Source organism: Oryza brachyantha, chromosome 6 (assembly GCF_000231095.2).
Source record: "Oryza brachyantha chromosome 6, ObraRS2, whole genome shotgun sequence".
Classification (NCBI taxonomy): Eukaryota; Viridiplantae; Streptophyta; class Magnoliopsida; order Poales; family Poaceae; genus Oryza; species Oryza brachyantha.
In genome coordinates, this window is record NC_023168.2 from 21,596,371 (window position 1) to 21,612,534 (window position 16,164).

General features: G+C 41.5%; 3 protein-coding genes across 3 annotated transcripts; 1 reads left to right on the top strand and 2 right to left on the bottom strand.

Moving 5' to 3' along the window:
- Positions 1-542: 542 nt before the first annotated feature.
- LOC102700628 lies at positions 543-2,653 on the bottom strand. The gene is made up of 4 exons (XM_040525623.1): positions 2,463-2,653; positions 2,299-2,396; positions 1,830-2,078; positions 543-927 (listed from the first exon to the last, which is right to left on the bottom strand). Exons 1-4 carry the CDS (start codon positions 2,587-2,589, stop codon positions 769-771), a joined length of 633 nt encoding a protein of 210 aa, XP_040381557.1. The 5' UTR covers positions 2,590-2,653; the 3' UTR covers positions 543-768.
- Positions 2,654-3,461: 808 nt separating this feature from the next.
- On the bottom strand, positions 3,462-6,100 carry LOC102721377 (DDB1- and CUL4-associated factor 8). The gene is made up of 5 exons (XM_015838725.2): positions 5,950-6,100; positions 5,374-5,625; positions 5,118-5,261; positions 4,317-5,030; positions 3,462-3,917 (listed from the first exon to the last, which is right to left on the bottom strand). Exons 1-5 carry the CDS (start codon positions 6,046-6,048, stop codon positions 3,687-3,689), a joined length of 1,440 nt encoding a protein of 479 aa, XP_015694211.2. The 5' UTR covers positions 6,049-6,100; the 3' UTR covers positions 3,462-3,686.
- A 231-nt stretch (positions 6,101-6,331) lies between these two features.
- LOC102721657 (serine/arginine-rich splicing factor SR45a) lies at positions 6,332-10,418 on the top strand. Its single transcript, XM_015838726.2, has 7 exons — positions 6,332-6,386; positions 6,491-6,510; positions 8,163-8,303; positions 8,859-8,961; positions 9,039-9,188; positions 9,717-9,762; positions 9,929-10,418. Exons 1-7 carry the CDS (start codon positions 6,384-6,386, stop codon positions 10,279-10,281), a joined length of 816 nt encoding a protein of 271 aa, XP_015694212.1. The 5' UTR covers positions 6,332-6,383; the 3' UTR covers positions 10,282-10,418.
- Positions 10,419-16,164: the final 5,746 nt, after the last annotated feature.

The window sequence follows — 16,164 nt, forward strand, 5'->3', positions numbered from 1 at the left end:
TTAACTACTACAAAGTTAAAAATTTACTTTAGAAATGGTAGATAATCAAGTTCTATATAGAAACTTTTTGTAAAAAAAGAACACAACGTTTAGCCGTTTGGAAAACGTGCGCATAAAAGCCGAGCAATAATTGTTAAAATCATGCCTTTACTTGATCTTCTGCTGTAGTATTACTTATATTTCGCATTATAAGATGTACTATTCATATATCATAAGAACACGTATACAAAAGATATGCATTAATCTATAAATAAATATAGATAGAGCTATAACATTTTATAATATGAAATGAAGGAGTACAATTTTATGTATTCATTTTGTCGACCATGAACTTAGTTACATTGACCAAGACTCATTTTTATTCACCATTTATAGGGCTCATTTGGTACATAGGAATTTTATAGGATTTTTCATAGAGTTTAGATCAATTCCTCTAAAAAATGTTTTGAAATTCCTCCATACTAAACATCACCATGCCAGTGGAATCAAGTGAACTTTGCCAGCTTACAAGGAAACACGCTCTGAACTCTGAAGACAAATATGCATAGTAAGGTTCTTTATATCTATTACTATTATCTACTAGCTGTATAATGTTTGCACCGTAGCGTGTGCGCTAGGAGTACAATTAACTATATACATCTGAATTTGCACAGTACTACAAGTTCCAGGGTAGTATAAGAACTCAAGGCACCCTCCAGATTAACAACATATGCATGCTTATTACATATTGATATCCATCGTCATGCACTGAAACATGTCAGGTTTCCCTCACAGAATTGGAAAGATATTGTCACCATCCTCGCCACGGTCCAGATAGTTGAACGGTGCATCTCCTTCGTAGCGGAAGTCCGGACCAACGTAGCATTTCATCTCATGGAACAGGTTCAGGTTGTCGACCAGCTTATGGAATATGTTGCACCCACAGCACTGGGACAATGAAGAACAATCAGTCCGAAAAATCGCAAAAGAAACAGAAGGAAATGAGAATGGCAGCTTGCAATGAATATATGGATATATAGACAATGGTAATCAGTAAGGCAACCAGAGAGTGGAGCAGCAGAGCGTTTACTTCAGCTGTTCAGAAAAGAAATGGACATCCAACTATGAACGAGTTGTTAAAAATACATGCTATAACAGTAAAGTAAATGAATCACTTTAGATACAAGGTAACAAGGTAACAACAGCAAAACAAAGCACTAGCACAATCAAGGACAGCCACAAGTTCACTGCTCATAGAAATATGGAAGCAGCACAACTCACTTAAAATGAGTGCCTTGGGATCTAGCAGGCACTGAACTGGAGAAAACGTTTATCTAGTTAAACCAGGAAATTACCTAAGGAACTCAAAATACACAGACAGAAGTACTTATCTATTCTGTTCAAGCTGTACCATATCTGCAAATAAATTTGTATTACACTGCAGCATAACATGCCCTTTTTTTCCTTCACGGCTATTTGGTCACTATGATATATAAGGATAACCAATAAGTTGTACTCTACTCAATCTGCTGGTGTTTTCCTAAAGTTCTCAGTCCGCTGATGTCAAAACGAGATTTACATTTACAGTGTGCTAGCATAAGCGATGCCATAATCTCATTGGAAACATCTCACCCATGGCAATAACATATGTACTGGCTACACTGATCTTCCAATTGGCCACTCATCAAACATAAACAACTTGTCCTTATGGAATAACAGCACTGTTTCAAACTAGGAAATTGATTCAGCAAAAGAGCGCTTCAATTCAACTGAATTATGTATATTCGAATCAGGATGGGCGCAGCTTGGACATGAGTATTACTCGACACATTTCCATTCAGAAGATGTACCTGAACAAAGACGGTGCCGTCAGTGTAGGCGTGCGGGTTGATGGCGCGCGTGGTCCGCTGACCGCACACATTGCAGGTGAAGGCCACCCGCATCCGCCGCCGCGGGGACTTGGTGAAGAGCGACCATGGCAGCGTCGACACCTCCGGGCGGTCCGCCCCACCGGCGGCTTTGGGCGGTCCCTCCATCCCCGACCCCGTCGTCCAGCCGCTCCCCGTGGCGGCGCTCACCACCAGCCCCATGGCCGCATCCTGCAGACGAGACGTCACCAGAAATCAACCTGATCCAGCCTTACCATCCGAGAGCAACAAATCGCACGAAACGGCAAGGACTATGAACAAATCGGAGGGTAGAAATTTTGTGAGGAATCCACCCCACGAGGGCATCGAAATCGCGCGACGAAGCGTCCAGAAGCGGTGACGAAATGAAGGAACAAATTAAAAAATAAAAATAAAAAAAGAGAGGCCATACCTTGGAGAGCGGCGAGAGGGAGAGGCCGGCGTACGGCGCAAGGCTGGTGTGCTCGTGGCCGGCTCCCTCCTCCTCGTCGTCATCGTCGTCGTGTCGGCCTGCAAATAAACGGAGGACGTGAGCACGCGGAAAGAGGAGCGAGAGAGCGAGAGAGAGTTGGGTACGCTTGGAGGCGGCGACGGGGAGGAAGGAGGCACGGCGGCGGCGGCGGTGGAGAGGGGTGGAGGAGAAGGAGAGAGAGCGGGAGGTGGTGGTGGTGGCGGTGGCGATCGCGAGGGAGTCCATGACCATGATGAGTAGAGAAGAGAAGAGAAGAAGGAAGCAAATTAATGTAATGGGGGCGGAGGAGTCCCGTCAGATTTTTTTGTTCATGCCATTTTGTTTTGGGAATTGAGGCCCGGTGTGGTCGGCAACACGTCCAAAGGGACAAAATCGAAGTGTAGTAATACTATTTCTTACTCAATAATATTCTTATCTTACTAAAAAATATTTTTCTTAATTTTACTAAACTCCTATTTTAACTTTTTGATGCCGCAATAAATTGAGTCGTCCAAAGGGACAAAATCGAAGTGTAGTAATACTATTTCTTACTCAATAATATTCTTATCTTACTAAAAAATATTTTTCTTAATTTTACTAAACTCCTATTTTAACTTTTTGATGCCGCAATAAATTGAGTTTAGTTTAGTTTCTAAAATTAAAAGAAGTTTCGCTAAATTAAAAAAATGGTTACCCAACGACAACGAGCGGGTGAGGATTTATTCACGTCGCCCAGTGGTCTGCAAGGGCGTATGATTGCCTCTCCTGACAATTTACTACGACATTTGCAGGTTACAAACAACTGGTGATACGATATTTTTCAGGATTATAATGGGAAACAAACACCTCTTATTCATGTACTGTACAGTATGCTCATATGCTCCACTCAAAGTTGCCCGTGTGTATGTATGCCGGGTGCACAGCTATCTCAACAATATATACAAGCAAAAGGGCCAAGAGTAAAAATACAGACAGAGAGAGACACTGATCCCTGTCTATACCTTTCAAGTCAAATTTAAATTTTCAACCTTATAGATTTTAGAGCTTTTTATTATATTTTATTTTTAGCCTTGACTTTTCGATCACTAAGACCATGTATATAAAAGTTTTATTCACAAATTATATTTTATTTGTAAATATGTCGTTTGTTTTTTTATAGATAAGACAAACACTAACCCCCTGAAATAACAACCTTAGCATGCATCATACAAAAAAACTGTTGAGGTTCTAACTGAACAGTCCTTGCCTTTAAGCCTGACTGCCAGAACCATCCTACGGTCACCTATAAAGAAACCAGCCGCTATATTATCTCCTAGAATTATAGCTGAGCACAACCTTAACCCTCGCTCTTAACCCTCGCTGTCATGGTCACCAGCACCTTCATATTTATCGATATCACTCATGTCCTCGTTGCTACTAATACTATGATCATCTTCCTCCTCCTCCTCATCATCATCTTCGTCTTCATCCTCCTCTTCATCCTCATCAGATGAATCAAGATCCAAGGAAATCATGTAATCATCAAAGTAAATTGAGTCATAGGAATCACTGCTACTGGAGCAACAAGAGTCTGTCTCAACCTGCAAAGGACATATATCACAGCTCTAATTTCATTGATGCAGAAGTAGAGAACATATGATGTGATACCACATGTACCAGAGTTCTAATACCATTCAAGCATCAGTATGAAACATATAGATGAAGCAGGGTAAAAATTGGTCCTTCTCTCAGTACCTAATGCCTCAGGATCACAATGGTATTAAAAACTACGAATAAGCTCAACTAACATTCACACCCTACCTTCAAGCCAAATTTTACAAGCATACGAACAAATCTCAAGAACATTAGTTCCGATGTTATGTATGTGCCTTAAAGCATGACCACCCAACACATACTGACATACCCATGCCTGATAATTTTAGCAACTAATGTGCATAGAACACTAGAAGCACAATACTTTTGTGTAATAAAGGCCATACCTCGTCGGGGTTCTCACCAGGTGCCCAAATCTTGATATCCTTCTCAATGCCACTGCTTGCAATAACAATCCCAGAAGGGTGCTGTTCAACGCAATTAACAATTCGTTTGTCCCCTTTCATAACTCGCATAAGGTCCCCGTCCTTCTTTCTCCAAATAAATACACGTCCACAGTCTGATCCAGTGGTAACGTAATCACAGTTGGGCCCAAGGAAATTAGCACCCTTAATGGTGTGCTTGTTACGATGTCCCTTGAAGGTTTGAGGCACTGGCAACTTATCTCTACAAAAGGGTAATGGGGCTGTATTTATATGACAATCTCCTTCAGTCTCATCCATCAGGAGTCGTTCACCTACCTCAATATTGTTAAAGTGTAAGCCATGCTCTCTCGAGAAAAGGTAGATATTATCATAACTATAGGATGCTAAAAGTTCGCTGGTTTGTGAGAATGCCAAACCAGTTATTCCATCTTCATTTTCACCAATCATATGTGGAGGGCAAAAGTACTCAATTGGGCGACCAAAACTGGAACCCCCATCCACATGAATCTTGCGGCTATCATATACTCTCACATACTCATCAGATCCAGCAACTGCAAAAGAACTGGGCTTTCTTGGGTCTATGGTAATAGCATAGAGTTCGATGGTATCACCACTGAAACTATCAACTTTTGCGCATTTAAAGAGTTCTGTAACATCTTTCTCCCTAAGGTCAAACTGGAGCAATCACAGAATCAGCATTTTAGCAATAACAGGACCCAGCAATGACTATTACAGATGAACCTAAAAAGTTTAGCAACTTACAAGAAAAACGTAGCCATCTTCTCCACAGCTAAAGAACGTGTGAGGATTTCCAGGCTCGATAGCTAATCTGTGCACAGCTAACTCTATATCAACTAGCTCGGTTGTAATTACACGACCACCTTCTTGAATTTGTGAATGCCTAACCTGTTACATGGATGCAGTAAAAGAACATAGCATACCACCATATGAAACGATGTGGAGGAGAATGGTGAAAGCATGGTCAAGAGATCAGGTGCCGCTGTGCCATTATGTATACCTGTCCATCAGCAGCGCATGTGACGATGCTCCGGTCACCCGAGAAGGGCATGAACTGCGCATGGAGCACATTGTTGCTGTGGCCAGTGTGGAATGTGAAGGTAGGCGTCCCGTCCTGCCAATTCCACAGTACAGCAGTCCGATCATCGGAACCAGACAGGAGCAGGCTCCCATCCCCATTAAAACTGATGGTGTTCACGCAACCCCTGTGCTTCCGCAGCCTCTTCTGGAGGCCGAGAGACCGCACAAAGTCCTGCACAATCAGTCAATCATGCCCCCATGGTTATAGAAAGATAAAGCTTACATGAACTAATTGCTTTGTTGAGTTGATGAACCTCCTCTCTGCGGTCTCAACTTAGTAGCACAAAAATCTCGAAATCTTAATGGAACGTGCCGATTTCCACAGTAGAATTGTATACTTAATCTGGTTCTAAATCAACCTAACACTGCTCGATCTTAGGATCGGAACGGTGGAACGAACAGAAGTGCGACCTTTACCGGATGGTGCGGAAGAGCAAGGGGGAGGGGAAGGGAACTAGAGAGCGAGAGGGAGAGAGAGTGCGTGCGAGGATTGGACCTGGGAGGCCATGACGGAGTTGGCGAAGAGCTTGGGCGGGATGCGGCCGACCTCGCGCTCCCGCAGCCCCGCCATCCGCGTCCCCTCCCGCGGCACCATCGCCTTCTTCTTCTTCCTCCGCCGCAGCGAAGCGAGGGTTTCTTCTTCTCCTCTCGTCGCCTGCGAGCGTTGCGTTGCGGTGGTGGCAGATGGGCCGTTCAATTTCCCAACGAACGGGCCTGATTCCGTGTAGGTTCTGTGGGCCTGGGTGGGCCTCACGCGTCTCGGCCCATGGCCGCGCGTGCGTGTACAAAAACCCTAGGCGAAAGCGAAACCATTTCCGACCGACCAAATCACGCGCAGGAGAGGAGAGGAGAGGAGAGGAGACGGGAGAGAGAAGCCGCACCCAAACCCTAGCCCCCCTTCCCCACTCCGCACCCGCGTCGCCGCCGTCCATGGTGAGTCTCCGTCTCCCTTCCTCCTCCTTGCCCTAGTGCTCCTTCTCTCTCTCTTTTGCCCGTGCTGACGCCCCCCTTCTGTGTGCTGCTCCGCTTGTTCGCAGGCCGACTCCCCGCGCAGGAGGTAACGATTTCTCCGATACTCCTCCTCGATCTCCGATTTGATCCCCCGGTTTGCTTGGACACCTATGGCTCTGCCTCTCATGCGTGCCTGCTTTTCCACCTAGAATCGTAGCTGCGCGATTCGAGTTGTTTTTTTTTGTTGGGGTGGGGGGGGGGGGGCGGGGAAGGCAACACGCGATTCACGAAGTTCTGTAACATGACGCTGGATCCTGTTTTTAATTTCCTTTTTGTTTGATTTAAGCGTTATGTTATGAGGCTGATTACTTGTTCATATGCTATTCTATATGCTGGCATAACAGTTCTGTAGTAACTAGCGTTTAATAGTTCCAACTTAAATTCCTTACAGTTGTTCTTTGCCCTGCTTTCCATGAACTTGAAAGCTCATGATAGAATAGGCCTAAAGTGGAGGAGACATTCTATTACGGCTGTAGTAGTTTCACCTAACTTGAGCTTTATAAAAAATAATATTCTCATGTTTGCATCTTGTTGTTAGATTCAAACAACTGTGGTTTGCCAGTATATTTTGCACTCAACTTCTTGCTAATAAACTTGATAGTGTAGAGGGTTAGTCAAATGGTTATTTTGAGGCTATATGCTTTCATCTGGAACCAATTTCAATTTCGTCATTCTTTTTGTACACTCCCTGTTCTTGTGTTTGTCTTATAGTGGCTAAAGTTTATATTAGTTGAATCGTTCTACTATGTACAGATCTAAGCCTGTCTCCGTATTCCAACCCACATTACCCTTTCCCCACCTGTTTCTCAAAAGTTGTCTTAGGACATGAGGAACATTTCCTTGAAAAGCAGATGTTTAATGTCATTGAACGTAATGGTGAATACTGTTTTTATGATTTTATCTTAGTTATATTGATTGTAATTTGTTACTCATAATTCAAGGCAACTAAGAGGTAGGTTAATGGGATGTGTTTATCACCGTAGAATGGCAAGGCTGTTTACTGTTTATCATTGTAACAAAAACGATAGTGATATGATTCTGCAGCCACTTGAGGGCTTTGGTTACTGTGGAATCCAGTTGTAACACTTGCTAAATCTGGCTCATATGCTTGTTGGTCCATGAACCTTGGTCTTCATAAACATTTTGTCAAGAGTTACTCACCAGCATTTGGTGTCATTACCATGATGCTACTTCATAAGGATCATGTCATGTTCAAATCAAAACGTATGCCATGGGGAGTTCTCTGTGCTCATGACTCAAATAGACTGATTTGTATTCTTTCAAAGGGACAAGTTTGTTAGTTTTTCTTTTTCATGTTTTACCTGTCTCACGTCGGCAGGGTGTCCATCATTTATGTCTTTTCCCTGTATATTTTTCCTATTATTACATGTGGGATTTCCTTTGTTAAACCTTTTAATAGTTTGCATTGAGTATTTGTCTGCTTATTTTGTTGGTTTCTTTTACTAATCCCTAGATCATCCTTGCTAGATCTATTAGGAGTATTTATGTTGCATGACTGACCAGGGTTCGCAAAGCCGCTGCCGTTACCACTGAAAACTGCGATTATCGCGACAACCATGATAATTGTCGCGACAAGCTGTTAAAAACCATGATAATGGCATAATAACCGTGTTCCACGGGGCGGCAGTTTTGGAGGTCTCCGCGTGAACCCTGACTGTGACAGCTTCTTACTTTCAGGTACTCAAGGTCCCCATCACCTTACAGGGGGAACCCAAAATCAAGATCAAGATCACGATCGCCTGCAGCTCGATCCCAGTCTAGGTCTCCAGTTGCTGACCCTAGGTCTCAGGCGAGGTCAAGATCAAGAAGCCATGAGAGGTATTAAACTTAAACCATTTGCTAATATTGCATATGATGCCATCTATTTGGCATAACGTGTTTATCTTCACACACATGAGGGAGGGAGAGCAGGGCTGACCTGACACATGGTTTTGCAATTGCATAACAGTTTTCCAACATTATTTTTATGGTTCATGATATTCATATATGCCGCACTAGCATGATTGTGGCATAAAGCTCTTATGTATTATGTGCAAATGACTATAATATAGCTGTAATAATAGTTGGATATCCTGTCATAGTAGCTGTGGGTTAGTTGAATGTGGCAGCTGTTAGTATAGACTAGTTGTGACATCTGAGTGTCTTAGTAGAATACCGTGACACATTATGGTAATATTTGTTGTGTGCAATGGCCATAAAGCAGTAAGAACAGTGTAAAATCATGTTAGCAAAATTATTGTAGTATAATAATATTGCTGTTTTGATAGGAAAGCATAAGACCACAGGTTGTTCCATTATTCATGTGTTATTCTATGTTTTGTACCTACATGGAAACAATCAACAAGCATGTTGTTAAACTTTTTCTGGTTGCAGGGAACCGGATGCTGTAAATCATGGAAATACACTGTATGTGACCGGACTCTCTTCTAGAGTGACTGAAAGGGAACTTAAAGATTACTTCTCTAAAGAAGGAAGGGTTAGTTGACTTCATAAAGTTCTCGCAGCTTTCCTGTTGTACAGATTCACCATCTTATGGCATTTCCTGTTTATTAGGTGGCTAGTTGCCATGTTGTCCTTGAGCCCCATACACGTGTCTCTCGTGGATTTGCTTTTGTTACCATGGATACCGTTGAAGATGCTGAACGCTGCATCAAGTATCTTAACCAGTCTGTAATGGAAGGCCGAAACATCACAGTTGAAAAGGTAATTTGTTTGTTCATGTCAACTTGGGTTGTTTGATATAGCTGCAACCTTGTATTACCTGAATGTTGACCTGGAGGTTTTTTTGGTTATCATTCAGAAGAGATTGTGCAAGCTATGTGCAACAATCAAGATGCTGAGTTCATCCATTTCAACTTTAGCTCATACAGCTTGATCAATGGACAGCCCAAAGGGTTACTATGCACCACAAGATTCACAACTAAACATAGCAAATTTTCAACTAAACCCCTGAGCATTCACCTTCAACTTCCACTTCAACTAATCAACGGGCATTCACAACTCGTTAGACAAGCATGTGTGGTGACGTATGCATAGCAATATTGGATCCCTGCTAGTTGGAGTTTGCGCTCTTCATTACATATTTCCTCCATTGGTCCATAATTGCAGGGCATGTGTCGATTGATTGTAAGAGAAGCTTGTAATTACCTACACAATCCAGAATGACATTTCTTTTCATACCATAGCTTGGACCCCCCAACTTTGTATTAATTGTTGTCTGTTTTATTTCAGTCACGTCGAGGTCGCCCAAGGACACCAACACCTGGAAGCTATCTCGGTATGTAAACTGTAAAGCAGCTGAGACTGGCTGCCTATGTAGATACTACTAGATACTAGTGTATTATGCTCTCTTGTTTAATCTCCTCCCCTCTTTTCCTTTTTCTTTTGTGATGGCCCCTCCTGTGTTCTACTATGTTTTTCAACTTATAGCATTACTTTTACAGGACATCGATATGACCGTAGAGAGCCACGTGGGAGATACCGCGGCAGAGGAGGCGGCTATGGTCGTGATGAATACTATGGCAATAGCTACCGCAGGTCCCCGCCTCCAATGTACCAGTCCTACAGGGACACACGGGACTACCCTCCATACAGGGACACCAGAGACTACTCCCCTCCACACAGGGATGCTCGAGATTACTACGAAGGCAGGGGTGGAAGGGGATACTCCCCCCACAGATCTCCTTATGGTGGCAGGGCCCGAAGGGAGCGATCCAGATCGTTGCCGTATTCTCCCTACCGGATGCCCGAGAGAGGCTACGGGCGCCGAGCTGGTGGTGGTGGCTATGACAGGTAAGCATGCTTGCTTGGCCATTATTGCACTAGAAACCTGGATTTCAAGCAAACTTGCTGTTCCTGCTCCTTTTGTTATCCCTGATGATGGTAGATTTCTGTAGCTTGTACTGTTTTCAAAAGGTGCATTCCTGGATTTAATGAACGTTGCTGTATGAGAACCTATAATCAGTTTGTAATCTGGAATGATTTTAAGTACCGACTGGTATGTCTAATTTGGCACCTTTATCGAACTGTTTGGAATCGAATCGTGGATGTTGCAGTGCAGTCAGTAGTAGTAGTAGCTGCTATGTAGTACGTGGCTATTATTTGACATGGCTATAATGCTGCATCCTTGAAAGGTGAAAGCTGGAATATATTCACCTGGAGGACAGCGCGGTAAGCTTGATGTAAGTAAGTGCGGTGAAAAAACGTGGGCACGTACTCCACGTGTATGAGAAGACAAAAGGCTTTGATGTGCAGCCCCTGCATCATGATTGTGTCTGATGCCAAATGCCATGGCACCCAGAGCTTCTCCTGAGATTGCAACTTTGCAAGCTTATCGGCGCATGTGACGGCGTCTGTGGTTCTATATTGTTGGATGATAATGGTATGGAAATGGAACATGTGAACTACTGCTACAGTATTGAAGCCCCTGCCTGCCTGCTGCTGTTTGTTTGTTTTGGAATGGGCCTATCTGTGTCTGTTTTGCAGGCAGAGGCACAGTAGCAAAGCAGAAGAAGAGAGGGTACATGCTGTCGTCGTCTCGTCTCGTGGGCGATCTTGATGATCTTGTTGGGGTTGGGGCTGGCTGGGGTTGGCTTGTTATTGTTCTTGGCCTCCGTAGGTATCTCATCATTAAATGGCACCGAGCTTGGGACTTTTGGTTGCGTCGCTCCTCCTCTTTGAGGCCGTTGATTGATTTGATCTGAGCGATGATTGAACTGATGCAACCAAAGCCACTATAGTACTAGTAGTAGAAAGATGTAGCAGCTGGCGTCAAATTTCATTCCCGTGTTGTTGTGGAGTAAAAGGGGGGCAGAAAAAGGGGGGCAAAAGAGAAAAGGTAGATTCTGCGAACGAGCGATGATCCTTGTGCCCAGCGTATCATGTCATATGGTAGTACTATCGTGATCGATCATGCAGTGGTGTATGGTGATCATGATGATAATGCAGCAGCAGCAGCAGTCTCTTCTTCCTCCTCTCCTTTTCTTTCTATGCAGAAGCAGCAGCAGCAGCCAGCAAGGTGAAGGTACGGCTTGGCTAGTGATGTCCCATTCGCCTCCCCGGCATCTTCAAATAGGACAAGCAAAAACTATATTTTTGTTTTGTTTCAAAGGATAAACAACATCTTAGTACATTTTGGCTTTCCAAACTGAATTGCACATCGCGTCGACCGATGAAAATTCAGATTCAGATGATAGGTTAGCAGCTACATATCATACAGACGGAGGCTTTTCGCGCGTGCTGGGCCGGCATAATATACGACTATATATCAGAACACTATGTATACACACACACACACATAACATATGCACATGCTCATAGCTGGTGAGTTTGATGCATCTGCGCGAGCGTACAGTATATATAGTACGCTACCTGAGTGAAGATCCGATCGTGCTTGCATTGCATGAACGATGGAGCTCTTCGATGCGTTACTACTACAAGTATGATGTACTACGTATCTTGTTATTTGTTGGTTTCATCCATCTCCTACTACTACTACTCTACGTGTACACAGACAGTGCGGACCTAAAAAAGCTATCTTAGGTGTGCTTTATCAGTACCGGTAAATATTGAAGCAGTATTCCGTTTTGAATTATGATATGTTCTGATTCATACGTAGATTCATATGATCTGAACGCGCATTGATGGAGTATATGGAAAATATTATATGGCAACTAGTTATGATTACTTGAGATGAGGAATTAGGTACATAAATAATTTTTTTTGGGGGGGGGGGGGCGCAAATTATAGGTAATAGAATTACTTCGGTTTAGAATGAAAGAGTAAATACGATCAAAATTTCTTATAATTTGAACACAGGAAGTAGATATGTTAGTTGACGAGCGGTGTCCATCTTTTATCTTTTTGAAGAAAAAAACGAACGATATATTTATAAATAAAAAATAGTTTATGAATAAAAGTTCATCTTTTTACTTCTACTTATCCTTATAACCCTTATCCTTATAAGTTATTATTTAAAATATAAACTAAATATAAGCCAAAAGGAGAATGGAAATGTGATGCGTTTGTGCGTCACGGGATGCCCAGCTAGCACCTAGCAGCCTCTGCGTGCGTCTGAGATCGATGAAGTTACCTTGCAGCTGCTAGTGTGCTGCTATTTTGCTCGGTTCCAAAATAAAAATATTTTTTATCAATCATATGTAATTTAAAATAAAGCTACTTTTACACTCTTCTTCTCGTCCCAACCAATTCCAATTATTTCCATTTATTTTCACGTGTATTAACTTCTCAAATAATCATAACCTTCTTTATTCATTTCTAACTGCTTTCTTAATCTCCGTGACTATCTCTGACATCCTTATATTTTAAGATGGAGGAAGTAAGCGGGTGTGGGGTATTTGTGTGGGCCAAGGAACGGCAGCTAGCTGCTGCTGCATGCTCTACTGTACGTGAAACTGCTACTTGTATATCCATCCTGGCTACAGTTTTATTACGTGCAGCCTGCAGCCTGCAGCCCGTGAATGTGATCATCCATCGTCTCCATTCATGCATGCATCGTTCTGCACGATCGATCTCTCGTACCTGTGCGATCTACTGATCCTGAGCATTCTGGTACGTACACATGCATGTTGCAGTACGTATTATATATGTAGGCATGCCAAATTAATCTTCTCAACGGGTAGAATAGAACTGGTTTGGTTTGGATGAGTTTTAACACATAAAAGTTGCAACAGTTTTTGTTTGATTGAAAGATAGGAAACAGCTGCATGCGTTGCAGGTGGAGATCTGGGCACTACTCTCGAAGAAGCCGATACATATATATGATGGAATGCGTCGTCCTTGTCGCGCCCGTTGGCTACTCGATTTTTCTGGGTTTTGACGATGGGCTTGTGTGTATTTTTTTAAAAGTAATTTTATCATAATATGAGATATAACTACTTTTTATATAAATTTTGGTAACTTGGATCCTAAAAGATACTAAATTTTATTTAGAAAATTTTATATATAAAATAGTGATATCTTATAGTACCATGGGAACAATATTTTTCTTTTAATATAGCTCAGATATTAGAATAATATAATATAATCAAAATTTGAAATTTAATTAGACCGATCGATTGGTACATATCGGGGTATTGGCATGCAGATGCACGGGGCACGGTGGACCTATTAGCAGCCTGCTCACGTGGCAGAGCCTTGCCTGCTGGAGGTGGGCCCCACAAGGCAGAGTGATAAGCAGCACAGCAGTGGTAGGGCTTGGCTTTCCCGAGGAGATCCATGGCGTCTAGTGTTTGTCCCTATCCTCTTCTTCTCCTTCTCTCTCCTCTTCTACACCTCGCAGATCGATTCCTGTTCATTATCGCCATCGCCATTGCTATGCTGCTCGTGCGTGCATCTCCCTCCCTCCCTCCTGCATCTTATGTATATTTATCAGCTTCACATACGCCTACCTGCTGCAGATATGCATCTTCCGTGCAAGCCAATATCGATATATAATCATGCAGGCAACCACACAGTCAGTGATGGTTCCGAGGCCGGGGGCGATAATAGCGCTCCATGTCTTTTAGCTTTTGATTATGCTTATAAGCTAAAATTTAAATTTTAAATTTTAAATTTAGAGTTGATTTTAAGGTCTTTCTTCATTATAGTTTATTTTCCAGCTTTGCTTTTAGATCACTATGAACACGTGTATAAAAGTTTATTCACATATTATTTTCTCTTTTACAAAAATGTTGTTTGGTATTTTTTTTTAAAAAAATACAAAGATAACCTCCTATAACTCTACTCTGTCTTTTGGGCCTTAAGTAATAGATATGCTAGGTAGTTGATATTGCAGCCAAAATATGTACAGTTTGAGGGCACCATTAAGTTTGCTCAGTCCAAGGAAATTAAAATTTCGAATCCTTTACTGCATACAATGTACTACGCGTATATAATAGCTTGTTTGTTTGTCATGGCCGGTTGGTGCATCGCACCTTGCACATATGAACATCTCCCGCCGCTCTTCACGACCACATGAATACATTCTTCGATCTTCACTGCGTTCATGTATCTCTCACGATTCGTTATTTTCCTTTAATTTGAGGCTACCTATCGATCTATTATACAAACGTACCTCTCGTCCTAGGCAGGGAATGGTATATTCGCTCCATTTCATACTGTATTACATTTTGAGTTTTTTTTTCTTCTTTAAGCCAAACTTCGTCAAGTTTTAAGTTTACCAGAAAAATGTAAAATTAAGCATATATTAGTTCAATTAAATCCACCCATCATTGAATATATTTTGATGATTTACCTTTTCTGTTATAAATATTACTATATATATTTCTGTATATATATTTGGTCGAATTTAATTGGAATAAGTTTAGGAAACATATTATAGTAGAGGGGTCGATATATATGACGGTTATTCTTGTCTGACGTGTCGTTGTTCATGAACAAACCAAACTAAACGAATGGACAAACTCGGCGTATATTATTGACTAATTAATCATGCATGCACTAATTTTGTTTTGTTGCTATCGATCTGTCTCTATTACTACAATACTGCTGACATGTAGCTAGCCAGATGAGAGATATATTAATATCGGCTGAGGTTTTGTTTTGTCGCCGCAAAATTAAAGACTAGTTTAATTTAGTCTAAAAATTAATTTCCTTCCGAAGCAAATGAGAGCTGTATTAATTTCTTTGCTACCCCTGGGTAGAATTATAATATTTAGTTATTTTAGTCTATGTTAATCATATTATTAGTTGAAAATAAGAATATTATACGTGTTATGATATGTATAGGACCCCGGTAATTTTTGTTCTGGGTACACCACTTAATAGGTGAAAGTATACATGGGATAAAATGAGAAAAATTTTGTGTGAGAAATACTTGACATGATAAATAGTACCATAAATAATAAATAATAATAATAGAAATATTTTTTTTTAACGAGGGAGCAGCGTATAAAGCCGGAGTGTGTACTGCACCAGCCTGCAGTACTACGTACTTGCAATTTGTCGCTGAAAATATGAGCGGACCACGAATATGTGTCGGCGTCGTACGTGTATTTATTTGTCCCGTCATGTATGTCGCCACACATGTCCTCACCTCACCTAGCTACTGTGTATATTTACACTTCTGACAGAAAAAAAATTGACATGCATCATTCCTGTACATGCATGCATGGTGATCGATCGACCCAGCCAGCAGCTAGCTTATATATGATGCGAGTACATGCTTGCTACATATACGGTGGATCGCAAGAACCATGCATATGTTGCTCACAATTAAACAACGGCAGCAATATAGTTGGGGCCATTTCCGACCGTTTGTCTCATATATATATATATATATATATATATATATATATATATATATATATATATATGCATCGTATCGGCAAATTGACCTTCGCTGTAGTAGACTAGAACTAATCGACCTTATGCTTATGCTTACTAGATAAGAATTTATTTTTAAAACTTAAATTTAGAGTTGATTTTAATATTTTTTACGTAGTTTATTTGTAGCCATATAAAAGTTTTATTTATAAATTATTTTTAATCTATGATAATTTATTTTTATTGTGTTTAATATAAGCTTAAAAGATAAGCACGAGTATTACTAGTACTGTATAAAGGTGAAAAAGGGTAGGCACACGTCAACCGAGAAAACAGGAGGATCTACGGCCTGCAGTATGAAAAAAAAAAAAAAGCAACGATCCCAGCTCTATCC

Coding starts and splice junctions, on each gene's coding strand:
- LOC102700628 (XM_040525623.1), bottom strand. CDS start 2,589: ATGGTCATGGACTCCCTCGCGATCGCCACCGCCACCACCACCACCTCC. Junction 2,079..2,298: donor CCCTCTCGCCGCTCTCCAAG/GTATGGCCTCTC, acceptor TCTCGTCTGCAG/GATGCGGCCATGGGGCTGGT. Junction 928..1,829: donor ACGGCACCGTCTTTGTTCAG/GTACATCTTCTG, acceptor TCATTGTCCCAG/TGCTGTGGGTGCAACATATT.
- LOC102721377 (XM_015838725.2), bottom strand. CDS start 6,048: ATGGTGCCGCGGGAGGGGACGCGGATGGCGGGGCTGCGGGAGCGCGAG. Junction 5,626..5,949: donor ACTCCGTCATGGCCTCCCAG/GTCCAATCCTCG, acceptor CTGATTGTGCAG/GACTTTGTGCGGTCTCTCGG. Junction 5,031..5,117: donor AAGATGGCTACGTTTTTCTT/GTAAGTTGCTAA, acceptor TGATTGCTCCAG/TTTGACCTTAGGGAGAAAGA.
- LOC102721657 (XM_015838726.2), top strand. Junction 6,511..8,162: donor GCCGACTCCCCGCGCAGGAG/GTAACGATTTCT, acceptor TCTTACTTTCAG/GTACTCAAGGTCCCCATCAC. Junction 8,962..9,038: donor ACTTCTCTAAAGAAGGAAGG/GTTAGTTGACTT, acceptor CCTGTTTATTAG/GTGGCTAGTTGCCATGTTGT.